The 16591-nt window shown below is 34.4% G+C and overlaps 1 protein-coding gene across 2 annotated transcripts in view; it reads left to right on the top strand.

Moving 5' to 3' along the window:
- SCN2A (sodium voltage-gated channel alpha subunit 2) overlaps positions 1-16591 on the top strand; it is a 73712-nt gene that overhangs the window by 20198 nt on the left and 36923 nt on the right. Inside the window, exons 2-10 of one of the 2 annotated variants that reach the window (XM_086898119.1) lie at positions 152-470; positions 3538-3658; positions 6141-6228; positions 7884-8012; positions 8690-8781; positions 9660-9932; positions 13896-13959; positions 14521-14662; positions 15495-15701. In XM_086898119.1, the coding sequence (XP_086754245.1) occupies positions 204-470; positions 3538-3658; positions 6141-6228; positions 7884-8012; positions 8690-8781; positions 9660-9932; positions 13896-13959; positions 14521-14662; positions 15495-15701 (1383 nt within the window). In that variant the 5' untranslated portion in view covers positions 152-203. Of the gene's footprint in view, positions 1-151; positions 471-3537; positions 3659-6140; positions 6229-7883; positions 8013-8501; positions 8594-8689; positions 8782-9659; positions 9933-13895; positions 13960-14520; positions 14663-15494; positions 15702-16591 lie in introns of those variants that run through there. The other variant, XM_086898120.1, reaches the window with a different exon arrangement.

Genomic DNA, 16591 nt, shown 5'->3' with positions numbered 1-16591 from the left:
TCATGACAGTTTCCTCTTGGATGATAATTACTGAATTTAACAAGATGTCTCACAAAAAATTCTTTGATGGTATATTGCTTTACATTGTAGCTGTGTTGCTGTAATTTTTTTCTGTGTTTTTTTTTTTGTTGTTTTCTTTTTATATTTTTAGCACTTTTTTATGAGAGAGGCTAAGCAGTAATTAAGAGGTGCAGGATGAAAAGATGGCACAATCAGTGCTGGTACCACCAGGACCTGACAGCTTCCGCTATTTCACAAGAGAATCACTTGCAGCTATTGAACAGCGTATCAATGAAGAGAAAGCTAAAAAATCCAAGCAAGAACGCAAAGATGATGATGATGAAGATGGCCCAAAGCCAAACAGTGACTTGGAGGCAGGAAAGACACTGCCATTTATTTACGGCGACATACCTCCAGGAATGGTGTCTGAGCCCTTGGAAGACCTGGACCCATATTATATCAATAAAAAAGTGAGTGTGTTGTATATTTCTATAAGACTTTAAGAAGACTAAATAACAAAGAACCCTTCAAAGATGTAGTATTTCTATTATTTTTGACTTAGAGCTTCCATATAATAATTCCCCCATAAATGGTGTGATTGGCAGAAATCTCCACTCGAAGAGCAGAAATTAGTAATGCAAGTTTCTGGGACCTTATAGATCAGTAGATATACACTTAATTTTATTTTTTTTTTATAAACCTGGCATTTTAATAAAACCTATAACTTTCAGTGTTTTACACACAGAAGAATTGAGGTAGCAGCATAGGGGTTATCTTTAGAATAATTACTAATTGCTGTACTACAGTTGTGAAAGGAGCAGGTCTTCAATATGAAATCCATCTCAAAGGTAGCTACACATCTTCTTACTAGATTTCTTCACTGTTGTGAAAAGTTTAGGTTGCATTCTTTTGTCACTGGGAAAGATAGGGAAATATGTAAAAGTAATTTCTCAGGATATGATGATGATCATCCTGATCCATATTTACTCTGTAGAGGCATCATATATCCAAATTACTCTGGGTGAAAAAATTTTCTTATCCAGTTCTATTTTGTTCCATGATTGTTTTCAAAGAGGAGGTGTTTCAAAAAAGGACATAAATAAAGAGGAGGTAGCAATTGCACTTGGAGTGTTGACAGAATGTTACATAATTAAAAATACTTGTGGAGATGTTAATTTAAAAAAAATAGATCCACATATTTGCTTTGATTTAAAGTAACAACAACTGCTGTGACCAGCACAAAAGTGTTGAACTTTAGACTAGTGTCCAGATGGCCTTGGGTTTCCTCCAGATTTTCAGTCCCTTTGATTTTGGCATCATATCTATTCAGTCCCGTTATTTTACTAGTAAAGAAGAAATAATTTTTTTTTTTTTCTGTTTTCATAATTTTTTTTCTCCTGCTTTCTTTTCTTTCCTGTGGAAACTAGCTAGCTAACAAAAACAGGTGAATTAAAAAACAAAACCCATGAAAGTGAAGAAACTGCTTCAAAGAAAAATGAAGAGAAACTCCAAGAATTGTTATGATTCAAACTCAGAATAAGAGAAAAAATGCAAATGAAGATATTTCCTGCAGGAATTAGGGGTATGCCTCATCAGTAATATGTTGAAACAATAACAATATAGGCATACCAAGAAGAGCTAAGCAGAAGAGCTCAAAAAAAATCAGTTGTACCTTAAGTGTTCATTGCAGAATTTCTAAAACTGAATTAATGTATGGAGAATAATGAGTTAAATTTGAAAACAAAGTTTTCAATTAATTATCTTTTGCTCCCTTTACTGAAGTGATTTACCCTGTTGATGTCTGGAAGGCAGATGGAATTTGGGTCAAATACCAATTCCTTTTCATAATTCTTTCCACATTCTGTAGCAGTAAAAAATCTGAATTCAGCATCAGAAATCGTAAAGTTAGAGCATGTACCATCATGCTTTGGAAACTAGAAGAGTAATTCTGCAACTGAGTGTGGACAGGAAGTAAAATCCTGCTGGATTGATTGTTCCTGATTGAGAAATGCATAGCAGTTGTCATGATCTTTTCCAAAAGCATTGTGGTTTCCAGTAGGAGAAGCAAAACTTTGAACTGTATGTTACAATCATAATTTTTTCTATTATTTTTCTTTTCTTAGCGTTCTTTGCATATTTTTGAACATAATTTTTTGGGTCAGGCTTCGTTTTCATTTTTTAACGTAACTTGATGAGTCAGCATAACACAAATGCCACTTCATCAGCAGTTTTGTCAGAGTAAAGGGAGCAGAAAACATAAGAACTCTTATTAGAAGATTATTAGAAGTCCTGTTTTCATTAACTACAGGACTAATCGTAGGAGAGTTGAAAAATCTTCATAGTAAAGAGCATGTTACAGACTCCTGTACAATAAAAGATCAAAATGCAGCTTGAGAATCATTAAGTATGGGAGAATGGAAACATGTTACATTTGGTAGAACTGATTTTTATAATTTATTATTTCAGGCAGGGAGAGGCATTGTGGTTTCAGCTGCTCCATTTGCCACACCTGCTCAGAAAGTAGAACGTAATCTTGACAAATGCTGCCCTCTGATTTCAGTTGAGGCAGATCATGGCTGCTGGCAGTGTTCCAGGTCTGCATGACTTATGTGCCCTTTGGGCTTCCCAGGACTGCCACAATGCTGTCTAGATCCACTTCCTTTCAAAAAGCATGAGCTTTCATCCCTGTCTAGAAAGAAGGGATGATGGAAATAGACAGAACATACCCCAGATGTGTGGGAATCAAAATTATTTTTTTAAAAAAACCTTACGGGTTTCATTCTTTATTTCTTGGATTTTAAAAACACTGTTACATTTAGAAATGCTTCTGGAAATGTTGGATATATATGCATGAGTCATTGCTGAAACCGTGGAGAGAAAGTGAAAATACATGGATGCAGTGAACACAGTGAATTCTGTATTAGGTGAAAGTGAAGTATGACAAGGAAAATAGATTTGCAGGTACAGAACTATCACAAGCAATAGTTGGAAAGGGGAGTAATACATTACTCTCAGAGTACAGCAAAAATTGAGTACACTAGTGTTATGTTAAAAAATGATTATTGAACACTCTTGATTTCCGTATTTTCATGATCACTTGAAACTCAGATAACTTTGAGTTACTTTTGTCTTAGTAATTTGATTTGATAATTTATGCTGTTTATTTGATTTAGGGATTGAAGTAGAAGTTTTAATGGCTCTCATTTTGGTTACAGTTACCTGAGTGTATATATTATACTGTACAAAAAGTACACTAATTCTTCAAATATTGCCTATGTTACTTTTATGTTTGTCTCTGTTTACTAGCTAGCAATATCAGGATTACTTTTGATTTCTAAATAGATGCATTTAAGTTCATTTATTTGTATCTATAGTAATTTGGCTGGACTCTACAATGTGTGAACTGGACAAGGGGATTGTGTCAATGACAAAAGAGTGTATTGACCAAATATGATTGATGATGAAATGAAAATTATTCAGGGTTTGTAACTTGGTATCATCTAAATGCTGTTTTTCATTCTCTTTTTCTTTTTCCAGACCTTTATAGTATTGAATAAAGGGAAGGCAATATTCCGATTCAGTGCCACCTCTGCCCTGTACATGTTAACTCCTTTCAATCCTCTTAGAAAAATAGCTATTAAGATTTTGGTACATTCATATCCTTTTCAAGTGGTTAGTCTAAAACTGATGAACTAATGAATGAGATGTTACTTAGTATTTAAATCATTCTCTGGCACATGTCCCAGGATCAATATGATCTGTAGTGCTTTGTCCCTCTTCCCTCTACTATTTCTGTCTTCTGTTCTTTTTCTCCTTCTTCTTTTACATTTCTGTTCATTGCTGGATCCTAATATAGTAATACCAGAAGCCAGACAACCAGTCATCATCCTTTACAGTTTCTGTGTCTTCTTTCTTCACCCACATAATTTTTCCTTCCCTCTTGTTTTTTTCTGTAATCATCACATCTTTTTTTCGTCTTTTCCCCTCCTCCACATTTTTCATAAATATATATGCAGATACATTGCTCGGAATACTTTAAGTTCTTCCCTGACACTCTGTATTAAAATCAAATCTTTGATCCCAGGTCTGTGCTTGCATGAGTATTTGGTGAAAATATGGTTTCATTATTCCTTTATATTTTCTGATTCAGATAATACTAACAGAAAGATAGATTCATAGAACAGCTGAGGTTTCTTGTTTTGTTACACATTCTCAGTCTTGTATGTATCCCACCTGTCTGTTTTATTTCTTGATCATTATTGCATTATACACTTATAAGCCTATTGATGTTTTAATTTCAGTCTTCAAGAAGGTCATGAGACTTTCACATTGCAGGTAGAGATTTGAAAAGCTAAATTATTATAATTACTTAACTATTATTTTGTTTTTTTCAGTTTTTTAATAGCTGACTATAGTAGGCATCCCAGTGGTCTGATCCCAAATACCAGTATGAGCGATGAGGGCACTGACTTCAGAAAGCCAGCTTACTTAATAAGGAGCAAATACAGATGTTTGCACAGTTGTATTTACAGAAGTCATAAGCACACTGAAAGAAGTTTTGTGTTAGCATTGCATATAGGGATCCTGAGATTATGCAGACTAAATCTTGAGCGGACTTTTTTCAGTCTTGCTCTACTGTAAGACTGATAATTACAGCAGTTGGTATGTGTTGGATGTTGTTATCAATGGCTGGCCTACAAATGACTTCCAAAGCAATCATATTAGCACATAGTTTTCAATTCCCTTGCTACAGGTGCCACTACAAATATTTTTTTTTCGATTATATGACACTCTCTACAGTATTCTGGAGCATTATTGAGTTATGGTGAATAATAGAAGATTGTGGGACTGAGGTGGTGGTGAAGGGCTAGTCACCAAAGTCAGAATGCTAAAACACATTGTTTAAATTTATGTTGAGGTATATTATAGTTATCTTTCCACTAATGAAAGCATAGTGAGGGTAAGTGGACATTTCATCAAAAATGATTTTGAAAGCCTGTGTAAAATACAGGTTGGTGAAACACTTGTAGCATGGTTTTTTAATGTTTCAAAAATATATTTATTTCTCTTTTGCTATGTTCATATATGAATTACATAAAGAAAAGATAGTTTCGCAGTAAAGGATTTTAAATATATTCATTGTGCAGAAAACCCAAAGAATTGTTGAATGTAATGCCTCAGTTTTTTGACAGTTCAGAAGGTAGAGGTATCATTATCACTTTTTTTAATTAATGTAGACATGCAAAGAAAAGTTTTCAAGGGGAACCTCACAGTACTTCTCACCCCATTATATTCAGATTTCTATTTAGGAGCAACACATGAACCTGCAGCTGTTCTCAAACTAGAGCTTTGTCCTCTCTGAAGCTTTAGGTGTTGGTGCCATCATGTGGGCGTTTCATGGTTCATCTGCATGGTTTTCATTTTGGTGATTGTATTTATTTCTTTATCTTAGAAAAATGTCAGCATTGCTGAGAGTAAAAGGTTGTAGATTTAGAGTGGTTCTGGTCAAATATATGAAATTATTTATGACTTGGACCTGTTCTGGAATTCTATTTGGATTTATTTTTTTGAGACTCACATGTGCCTTCTCCTCCCAACAGCATTTATATTACAGAAGTCATATAATAAAACAAACAGCAATAAAATACTTTTTTTCCTATGATTTCCATATCTCCTACTATGTGGCACCTAGCTTTCAGTGCATCATAGTGATAAGGAAAAATGTTGATACATGCCTAATTTTATGATAAAATATTAAAGTGAAGAAAATGTATTTTTCATTGCTTTGCATGCATGAGCAGATCAGATTTGTCTGGATCATCTAAAATAAATAGTTTTTGTGTTATTCCATGAAATTAATACTTTAAATGCTGACATTTTTGTTCAGTAAGAAAAAATAATTTAGATTTGGGGTGCTTTTTAAAATACTTTTCAGATTTTATAATTTTTAGTGTATGCTTGTTCTCTTTTAGCTATAAAGCAGTGAATGAAAGCTTTAACATATTCAGGACTTTTCCCTGGCTATTAAAAGAGCAGTGAAGGGATAGCTCCTGATAGTGCAAATCTACCAAAGCAGTGTGTTATTTGATACTCTTTTTATGAGATTTTCTGGCTTACATTCCTTAACTCTTAGCCTACATTATTCAGCATGCTTATCATGTGCACTATTTTGACCAACTGCGTATTTATGACCATGAGTAACCCTCCAGACTGGACAAAGAATGTAGAGTAAGTTAAATGGATTTTCTCTGAATAATATCCAGTAATCAGAAATAAACTGCTGTAAATTATATTAGGATGGCTTCCACTGGCAGTAGCTACCTTGTTGGGACATCCTATCAACAGCTATTCTGATGCTCTTTCATTTGCTCTAACATTAAATACACATAATTGTCTCATGACAAGTTCTTCCTCTGTTTGCAGTGCTAGATGGAAAATGTAAGAAAAGCTATTCTTATGATCATACAGGAAAAGTGGACTATAAATATTTTTGACTGCATTCTGTGTCACATCTGTGCAAGAATGCAGGGAAATGCAGTCTTTCATCTCTGTTGTGATAACCGTTACAGATAAAGGGATCATCTTATGGATGGCTGTATTGATCACAGGGCTGCTTTCTCTTACCAAAACCAATCTAGCAATGGAAAACTTGTATGCAAAATAAGCTATTAAAAAGTATTGAAATGGTTAGCTAATCATTGGTGCAATATGATGTCAGCTTGGCTAATTGGTCCGGTTGGATGTCAGCTGCGAGGTGCCAATGCACGATAACAGTTCCAAAGCTGCAGGACACAGTGTGAAACACTATTCTTGGTTCTTTCTTTCTGCTGCTTCTTCATTCCTTAATGCTTGGGCTGATTACATACTGTTTAATCTTCAGAAATCAAAAGTGAAATCACAGGCCTATTAAGGTCAACAAAGACATTCCCATTTTGAGTTCAATGTGAACATCTATGTATTCAGGATATCTAGCATGTAGTAAATATTTATGATAAAGATTCGTTGCTTGAATATTTCTTCATGTCCATATATTGTGCCATTTAGAGTTACAGCACATGTCCTCATCTGCGGAGTAAAATTCTGCAGGAAATAAATCTTTTAGTAATTGAATGGAAAACTTTCATATCAGAAAGCTGTTTTCAAGTGAGCTCAGTTAGAGTAAGCTTTTTAAGCAGTTTAATTTGAATTCCTTTTCATTGAAGATATAAATTAAACTAAATTTCAGGATGACGTCATTTGGACACAGAAGATTGAAATTACTCAGAATGGAAGAATTAAATATTTTTTCAATTTATATTTCAGCAACATTTTTTAGTCAAAATGAGTACCTGAATTTTATTGGCATTTGTAAATAATTTTTGTTTTTCTTGCACTTGTTTGATTCCAGTACATCTGTCTTGCTGAAGGTGAAGCACTGGATATATCTACTCTGTAACACAGTTACAGAGAAATGAGGACTGATGAGTGTTGGTGCTTGCCTACTCTTGAGACTAAGCAACATTTCAGCATAAAAAGAACATTGAAGAAAGGAATTTTTAGCCTCAAGTAACTTCTAAAACCCTAACACAATCGATCTGTGGGGTTTTTTTTAATAACATGGATTCAGACTAGTCTTAAACATGCACCAATGAACCAACTGAGAATTTTGCATCTGTTTTATTGCATAGATTATAGAGGTTAAATTTAAGATGTGAGTTATCAGTCTTTTAATCCTAATTTCATTCCTCTTTCCTTATGGTATAAATCATACAGATGTTGAAGTTGGTTGTAACTGCCATTATTTCTTATGCCTCTTAAAGAGAAGAAAATTAGAATAAAACAACGAAAGCATAAAGTGCAAAAATAACGTGATCTATAAACTCTGTCTTGCATATTTTCCTCAGATACACATTCACTGGAATTTATACCTTTGAATCACTTATTAAAATTCTTGCAAGGGGCTTCTGTTTAGAAGATTTTACATTTCTCCGAGACCCATGGAATTGGCTAGATTTCACTGTCATTACATTTGCGTAAGTCTTCTACTTATTTTTTTAATAAAAATTCTTCCTGGTAGCATGAGATTAGTGACTAAAAATTGCCTCATGTCTTGTCAGCCAGAATATTTGGAGCCTGGACTTCCTGCAGTTTCAATATGTTTCTTCTACCTCTTTTACACATTTTAGAATTTCTAGCCAAGTATGTGCTGCGGAGGCCAGCATGGTGTGCCAGCCCATTAGGAATGTGAATGCCATCACCCTGAACTGTTCATATCCTGTCTCCTTTCTGCATACCAGAATTAAAGGAATCCTTTTGACTTCCTGCTAATAGCTGACCAGATTAGTTTTCAAACATCAAGTCAATGTGGTTTATTGTGATAAAACTTAATTTAATTTTATGGCCAGAAGCATATTTATAACACAGGCAAAATACAGTGAACGGTGAAAAGGTCTTGCTCAAAGACCCAAGCAAATAGAATAAAATCTGCCTCAATTCTGAGTAATTGTGATTTAATCCTACAGGTATGTAACAGAATTTGTAAACCTAGGCAATGTTTCAGCTCTTCGAACTTTCAGAGTATTGAGAGCTTTGAAAACTATTTCTGTAATTCCAGGTAAGAAGTAGTTGGTGTAAGGTGTTAGGCCCCTCGTATCTCCAACTGTTATTTGTGTGCTGTCATTGTGTTTGTGTGTGAACTCCCCTATTACAGATATGTGACAGAGTTTGTGGACCTGGGCAATGTCTCAGCGTTGAGAACATTCAGAGTTCTCCGAGCTTTGAAAACAATATCAGTCATTCCAGGTGAGAGCGAGGTTAAACACCGAGGCTGACTTTTGTTCTACAAAGGCTGTACTCACATTTTCAAAGCATAAGCCTTGTTTGCTACACATTGTCAGCAAATAAAAAAAGCAGGAATCAAGACATGTAATTTTATTTAAATTGATTCATGCTTGTATTAGTTGTATTTTCTTCTAAAAAAAAATCAGCCTTTGAGTTTAACAAATTCTTGCATGAGATATTTGCAGTAAACAGCCTATGTGATTTGCATCTTATAACATCAAGCTTTCCTTTATATGTTTTAAATATAAGTTAATTTTAAGCTTTCATACTGATGCAAATTTTCTCATTTATTGAGGGCACTTGATATAGCAAATTAATTCAGTTTTAAGTTATGTAAAAAAAATTAAGCTCTAAATGATAGCATGGGCCATGCATGGGATATCGTTCTAAAGATGTCTTTCTTCTCCAAACCATCACCCCTCATATATTGTAACAAGATTATTATTATATCATTTCAATATGTACATATGTCTTTAAAGTGGGGTTCATTAATATAGAATACATTGCAAAAGTTCATAAAAGAAAGGTTTGGGCAAGAAGCATCAACAAAAGCAAACATTGCTATTCTATGTAGGGTTGAGATATAGCATGAATAATAAAATCACTTGTTTTGGCAAAAACAATGGTATTATCTACTTTTTATTTTTGTACACTATAAAATAAGTATAAACTTACATATTTTCATTCATCTGTCCAAATAATAAGGCTTTTCTTTAAAATTACTGTGTCACAAATTACTAGTCTTTTTGCATGAGATATTTATCAAGAAAAAAGTAACGAATTTTTGTGTGTGTTTAGTATCTATTTAACATCATAATAAAAATCTTATCTCTTTGCAGGCCTGAAGACTATAGTGGGAGCCCTGATTCAGTCTGTGAAGAAGCTCTCGGATGTGATGATCCTGACTGTGTTTTGTCTGAGTGTATTTGCACTGATAGGGCTGCAGCTGTTCATGGGCAACCTGAGGAATAAATGCCTGCAGTGGCCTCCAGACAATTCTACTTTCGAAACAACGGTTATTTCCATCTTTAATAGCTCTATAGGTGAAAATGGTACATTTATTAATGCAACAATGACAACATTTAACTGGGATGAATACATCGAAGACAAAAGTAAGTGTTAATTATATCATCTACTGCATTGATTTTATGGTCTTGATTTAAACATATTTGAGAACATTAATATCTTTCCCTTGCATTTAAAAGTGTGTGATATGGCAAGAAACATAATACTACTCATTTTTCTCTAGTAAATAAAAGCACAGTCATTATGTAATTTAACACTTATATTATACTTATTAGCAAAATATCTTTTTCTTTCACTGAATATGACTTTTGGAGTAAAATCATGTTGCAGCATAAACCAGAAATTTCTGTGCTAGCTTCAGGCCTCCTGAAATGGGATCTGAAATGTAGTAGCTAGGTTAGTGCAAGATAGTGCCCAATATCATAAGCCCACATCTGAACATCAGCTAGCCCAAGAATCCCACCAGAGCACATAAATGTGGCTACAGTGCTCCTTCTGGAGTTGGGTGAGTGGATCTGCACCACATGCCCTTGCACAGCACAGACACACCTTTAAGAGAACATTGCTGATTTACCCCAAGATTCTTTCTTGAAAAATAAGAACTAAATTTCATATTTATGTATTTTAATTTATTTCTTATCTTTGGAAAATCAAGAAATGAGCACTTTTTTTTCTTTTGTACCTCATATTATGCTATTTCTACTATTTTCAGTAGTTAATGTTAGTACTGTGTTAACAAAACTTGTTTAAAAATTCAGATAGAACAACTCTGAACATATCTATAGTAGATGGCTGTTTTGTCTTTCATAATAGTATTGTCAATCTCTCCCATTTATCTGTTCAGCCCTTTCTATTTCCTTTAGTGTATTATTTATTATATTTATTATATTTAATATATTCATAATTAGGAGTAATATAGGTTTTTATAAAGTCTGTATATGTATTTTAACTGGTGACTATATGAATGAAAGCTAGGAAACCTCAGCTGAAGAATGAAATGCTTTTGGATCCAAGTCTCATTGTCTTATAATCTTTTAATATACTTATCATCTCAGCACACTTGAAATATACAAATGTCATGCAGGAATTTTGGATGATAACCTATTTTTAAAGCCACGTGAAGAACAGAATCCATTCTATTTCCCTATAGTTGTTTATGGTACCATGTCACACAAATAGAAAGGGTTTTTTTCTAAGTACATGACTTACATTTTCCTAATTTCTGATTGAATATATTACTACATCTGCTGTGGACTTAGAAACAAGAAAATCATAGACAACTTTATATTAGTCTTTATACACTTTAAAAACTCTTATCCTCTGCATTTCTGGTCTTTCCTAAGCCAAGCAATCCTATTTTCTCTTTTGCATTTTCAATACCAATTTTTTTTTATTTCTTTTAATCTTTCCAATTAGTCTGGCATTTTTTCCTTGTTTTTGTTTTTATTTTGCCTTTTTTTGTTATAGGTTTGGGGTTTTTTTTTGCATGGGTTTTTAACGACATCCTCAAATTGAGTGCTAACTCCTCAAGTAATTACTACTAATTTGTATCTTTACCTCATGCCATATATGCAACATTCCTATTAACGTATTTCAAAATTACCTCATTTTTATATCAGCCCTGTATTGTTGATTCACAGTCAATTTTTATTTTGCAGCAGTTATTCCATCTTTTTGTACAGTGGTGGCTGCAGCCACATCCTGATATTTTGTATTTCCGTATTTGATTTTGCCTTGTCAAGTGTAGCATTTGACGCTTGTCTCTATTGAAATAAATCCAATTGCTTTTGGACAAACCTGTCAATTTGTAAAGGTCATTCTAAAGTTCAGATACCTTTTCTCCTAACCTTATGTTTTCAGAATACTTGATGCATCTTGGTTTTTTTTCTGTTGTTTCATGTCTTGAATTGGTAATGGAACTTGTTAGAAAACCATGTCTAGCACAGATACCTGGGACATCTTCAGAGAGATGCCCTGATGAATTGGCATTGCATCACTGACAGCGGCTCTCTGCTAACTTTTTTCAAGTATTTTGTGGTATTTCCAGAACATATCTCCTTTATTTGTATCTGGAAGTGTCATATAGGACTTGTACCCATGACTGTTCCATTATTAAGCTGGCAGAAGACAGGAATAGTTTTGTATACGGCATATTTTCTGCAAACTCATATTTAATTTTTTTATTACTTTATCATTATTATTTTTGTACTAAAAAAATCTTACTTGTTTTCCAAAGTAGTGGATTGAAAGTGGACCTGTGCCACATAAGAATGTGAATTAGGCCCACAGACAATTTTGCAAGTTCTGCTTGGAGCCTGTCTGCATCTTTAAATTTATTTTTAAGTAGTGGTCAGATGTCTCACAGAGTCTGGCTGTGATCACCAGAATATCTGAAAATACACTGATTTTTTGTATGATATTTGAGACTATTAGAATTGCAGATATATAAATTATGGACATAATTTCTATCTCTGTTTAAAATAAGCAGATTTTATGCTGCCTCTATCTTATACTGGTGGTGACAGAGTAGAAGCAGTCAATAGGAACTGGTTGCAATTCCCTGCTTGTCTGTTTAGCATTAGCCCTCAGTTAGTTCACGCCAGCTAAGCTAGTCCATGCCAGCTGGCAGTGAATCTCACGGAACCATCTGTTTCCTGAGAACAGCCAGAACATACCTAGTTCTAGCATCTTTAGCTTAATGTGCCACCTGACCCAAAAATCTCCATTATTGATTCCCATTTTACCCTAAGAATTGCAAACTAGGAATTGATGGCAAAATGTGTTTCCCTTTCTGCAGCAAAGAAAGAAAAATAAAATAAAATAAAATAGAAGAGTGTGATGGGGGCTTTTAGGCCTTCTGTCTCTTTTTATTGCATTTTACCTCATCTTAATATTTAGCCTAAATGTTCAAGTGCATTCACCTGCTACAGAATTTTGTGTATTAGTTTTGTGTAAGGTACATCAAATGCTTGCTTTTTCTCCCAGCTCCTCAAATCAAGATCCAATTAGAAATTTCTTGAGCATGTTGTGTTATCACAGAATCAATGGGATTGGAAAAGACCTTTGAGATCATCTGGCCTAACCTATGACTGAACCACCTTGTCAACTAGACCATGGCACTGACTGTCACATCCAGTCTTTCCTAAAACACCTCCAGGGATGCTGACTCCACCACCTCCCTGGGTAGTCCATTCCAATGTTTAATCACCCTTTCTGTGAAGAAATTGTTCCTTATGTCCAACCTAAACCTCCCCTGGCACAGCTTAAGTCCTCTCATCCTGTCACTGAGTGCCTGGGAGAAGAGACCAACACCCCCAGCTACACCCTCCTGCCAGGGAGCTGTAGAGAATGACAAGGCCTCCCCTGAGCCTCCTCTTCTCCAGGCGAAACACCCCCAGCTGCCTCAGCTGCTCCTCACAGGACCTGTGCTCCACACCCTTCACCAGCTTCATTGTCCTTCTCTGGACACACTCCAGCACCTCAATGTCCTTTCTGAACTGAGGGGCGCTGAACTGGACACAGCACCCGAGGTGTGACCTCACCAGTGCTGAGTACAGGGAAAAAAAATCTCATCCCTAATATTTCAGGTTTTTTTCAAGGAACACTTGGATAAAAAAAATATGTAATTGATAATTATAAATTAATAGCACTAAATGTTATGTATCAAAATGCACGAAAAAAGGCACAGAATTGCCCTCATCTTTTAGCTCCTTTTCCTGGTATTTTTTTGATTTGCTAAAATACATAATTTGGTATTCCACCCCTTGTATCTTATAATTTGGTTAGGTTGCTAAGAATTAACTGCATAACTAACTTCCAATTTTCTAAAGAAAGGCTAACTTGAAGATTCTGTAGAAAGTAATTTTCTTGTCAAAACAATGCTTCCCATGGTTTTTTTTCATTCCTAACCACTATATATTGCAGTTGAACAGTTTTTTAGTTCTGCTAAGTTCTTTCAAGTATAAAAGTCTATATGATTGTTCAATTTTCATTAGGCATAAATATTATCTTTCTCATCAACTTTTTGATTTTCTTTTTTATTTTAACAGGTCATTTCTACTTCTTGGAAGGACAAAATGATGCACTGTTGTGTGGCAATAGTTCAGATGCAGGGTAAGAAAATGATCATAATTTTTCATTATGCATCAAAGAAAAATAATTAGCTACTTAGAATAGCTCAGGCAGTCAACTTTAATATCAACTGTACTGTAGAGTTGCAAATTACCAATGTTTTGCATTTGAAGCTATACCTGAATACAACCATCTCTGTGATTTGAATTTACACAGGCACTTCCATCAGCCTCTTAGGCTACTTTTGTAAAGGTAACCACATGAGTGATCTGTGCATAAATGTTGCTGCCAACTTGCTAACAACTGTTTATCAGCCATGCTACTTGATGTTTTTCTCTTGTCCTGATGAAAATGTGTTATAACAAGTTGTGGGGAAGGGTAGAATACTATTAGTTATATTATTAAAGCATTGAAATATTATTAGGAAGTGGAATTAAAAAGTGAAAAATAATAAGCTATATATTTTTATCTTAGGTATGTAGAATATCATGTTACTTGTTCATAATTTCGTTAGCAACTGGTACTCCTGAACAATTTTGTTTTACTGCAGCATATCGTAATATAGCGTAGTTGTTAAAAATAGCATTTCCTCTTCTTTTGTAGTCAATGCCCAGAAGGATATATATGTGTGAAAGCTGGTAGAAACCCCAACTATGGCTACACAAGTTTTGATACATTCAGTTGGGCATTCTTGTCACTGTTTCGATTGATGACTCAGGACTTTTGGGAGAATCTTTACCAGCTGGTGAGGACTTATTAAAATAAACAGCACCATCACCAATACCATTACTACATAGTACTTGCATAGTTATTTTCATTCACTTGTCCCTAAGGCCTTTGGAACAGAATTCATTTCTAATTTCATATATGTGAATTGTTGTCTAAAACAATAAGGCCCTTATTCATGGTTTAGGTTACCATGTGCTTCTTAAATACATTATAAGGAGTAGCTGTTATTTTATGAAGATGGTTTTATTTACCTCAATGAATAAAAGAATTTAAGTTGTTAAAGTTTCTTATCTAAACATGCTTTAAGTAGATTCTGTGTTAAATTGATTTGCAGTCTAGTAAAAATATGTCTTGTTTAAAAAGGTTACATCTTGTCCCTGAACTACACATATCCTTACCTGAAGGACTGTAATTTTCTCCACCGTAACATTTTGTATAATGTACTATTTTAATGTAATTTAATGTGTATTTTAAATAGTAAACTATTTACTATTTAATTTTATTTTAATGTGGCAGTGTAGTTTGGGACTGATGACACAGGAAGGTAAGATGCTGATCAGTGGCCCCACCTACTGTTAAATCTAAAGGCTGTTATGTAGATGTATAGATTCTTACTGGTACAAGTTCTGAACTATTGAGAACTGGATTTACCTTGACAAGAGTAGACACAAAAATTTTCCATATGTATTCAGAATATAATATAATTTCTATAAGGAAAAAGTAACTAAATAATCTTGTGCTAACATAAATCAATCTTGGAATGTATTTCTAGATTATAATGCAAAGGCTAAAAATATTCAAGAGTAGTTAAAGTCTGTTAAAAAAGTGTATTATCTCTTTTTCTCCAGACTCTTCGTGCTGCTGGGAAGACATACATGATATTTTTTGTTTTGGTCATTTTCCTGGGTTCTTTCTACCTGATTAACTTGATCCTGGCTGTGGTTGCCATGGCCTATGAAGAACAGAATCAAGCAACAATGGAAGAAGCAGAGCAGAAAGAGGCAGAATTTCAGCAAATGCTGGAACAACTGAAAAAGCAGCAGGAAGAAGCTCAGGTATCCCTGTAAAGTAAAATTTCTTCTTCAGTTCATGACTGTGAACAGTCATGCTTTATGTCCACACATGAGAATAATTTTTACTCCCCTACTCCTAATAATGTATTACTGTGTCTCGTAAATTCCTTCGTATTGTAAAGAATCTCTAATGTTTTCCACTGCACTGTTTTTGCTGGTTTGAGTGAACTTGTTAATTTTGTGACAAAAATAATAACCAAGAAGCTAAAGTGCTGGATTTTCAAACTGGAGATCGAAATTAACTTTTTAATGGAGCACTTGTTCAAGTTACCCAGAGTGCTTGTGGAGATAATCAAAAGCCATCTGGATATGGTCCTTGAGCAACCTGCTTTAGGTGACCCTGTCTGCTGGAGAGGTGGACACGATGACCTCCAGAGGTTTCCTTCCAACCTGAACCATTCTGTGATTGTCTGAAATGGAGGTGGAGATGTGGAAAAAATTCAAAGAGTAATTTTACTTAAATAAGTAACAGAAGCAAAAATATTGTAGGTGATGGTGCTTCAGCAATATTTGGCTTTTTCTACTCCCTGCCCATCTCTAACAGCAGAAAGCCATAGCTTTCCAGTTTTAAAGAGAATTGGAAAAAGTGGAGAAACCGAAGAAAACACTTCTGTGGTACAAATGTAATGATTACATACTGCTTTGAAATTCCTTTTCATTTTTTGAAGGCTCTCGAGTCTTTAATAGAAAAATTTATAATGTCTGCTTGGCATGTGGTGACATAGAGCAGAAGTTGAACTATGTCTTCCATATAAGCACATGACTAAAGTCAGCAGTCAGGATTTTTTGTTTCATTGGTCAATTGCTACCTGTTGGGGGGGAATTGTGGGAATTTTTTGTTGTTTTTTTTTTTTACCACAGCTTGTAAATAA

The sequence above is a fragment of the Cyanistes caeruleus genome, chromosome 7 (assembly GCF_971803275.1).
Source record: "Cyanistes caeruleus chromosome 7, bCyaCae1.hap1.1, whole genome shotgun sequence".
NCBI classification, from domain to species: domain Eukaryota; kingdom Metazoa; phylum Chordata; class Aves; order Passeriformes; family Paridae; genus Cyanistes; species Cyanistes caeruleus.
Note: the sequence above shows the minus strand (reverse complement) of the source record. Positions and strands in the feature narration are given on the sequence as shown.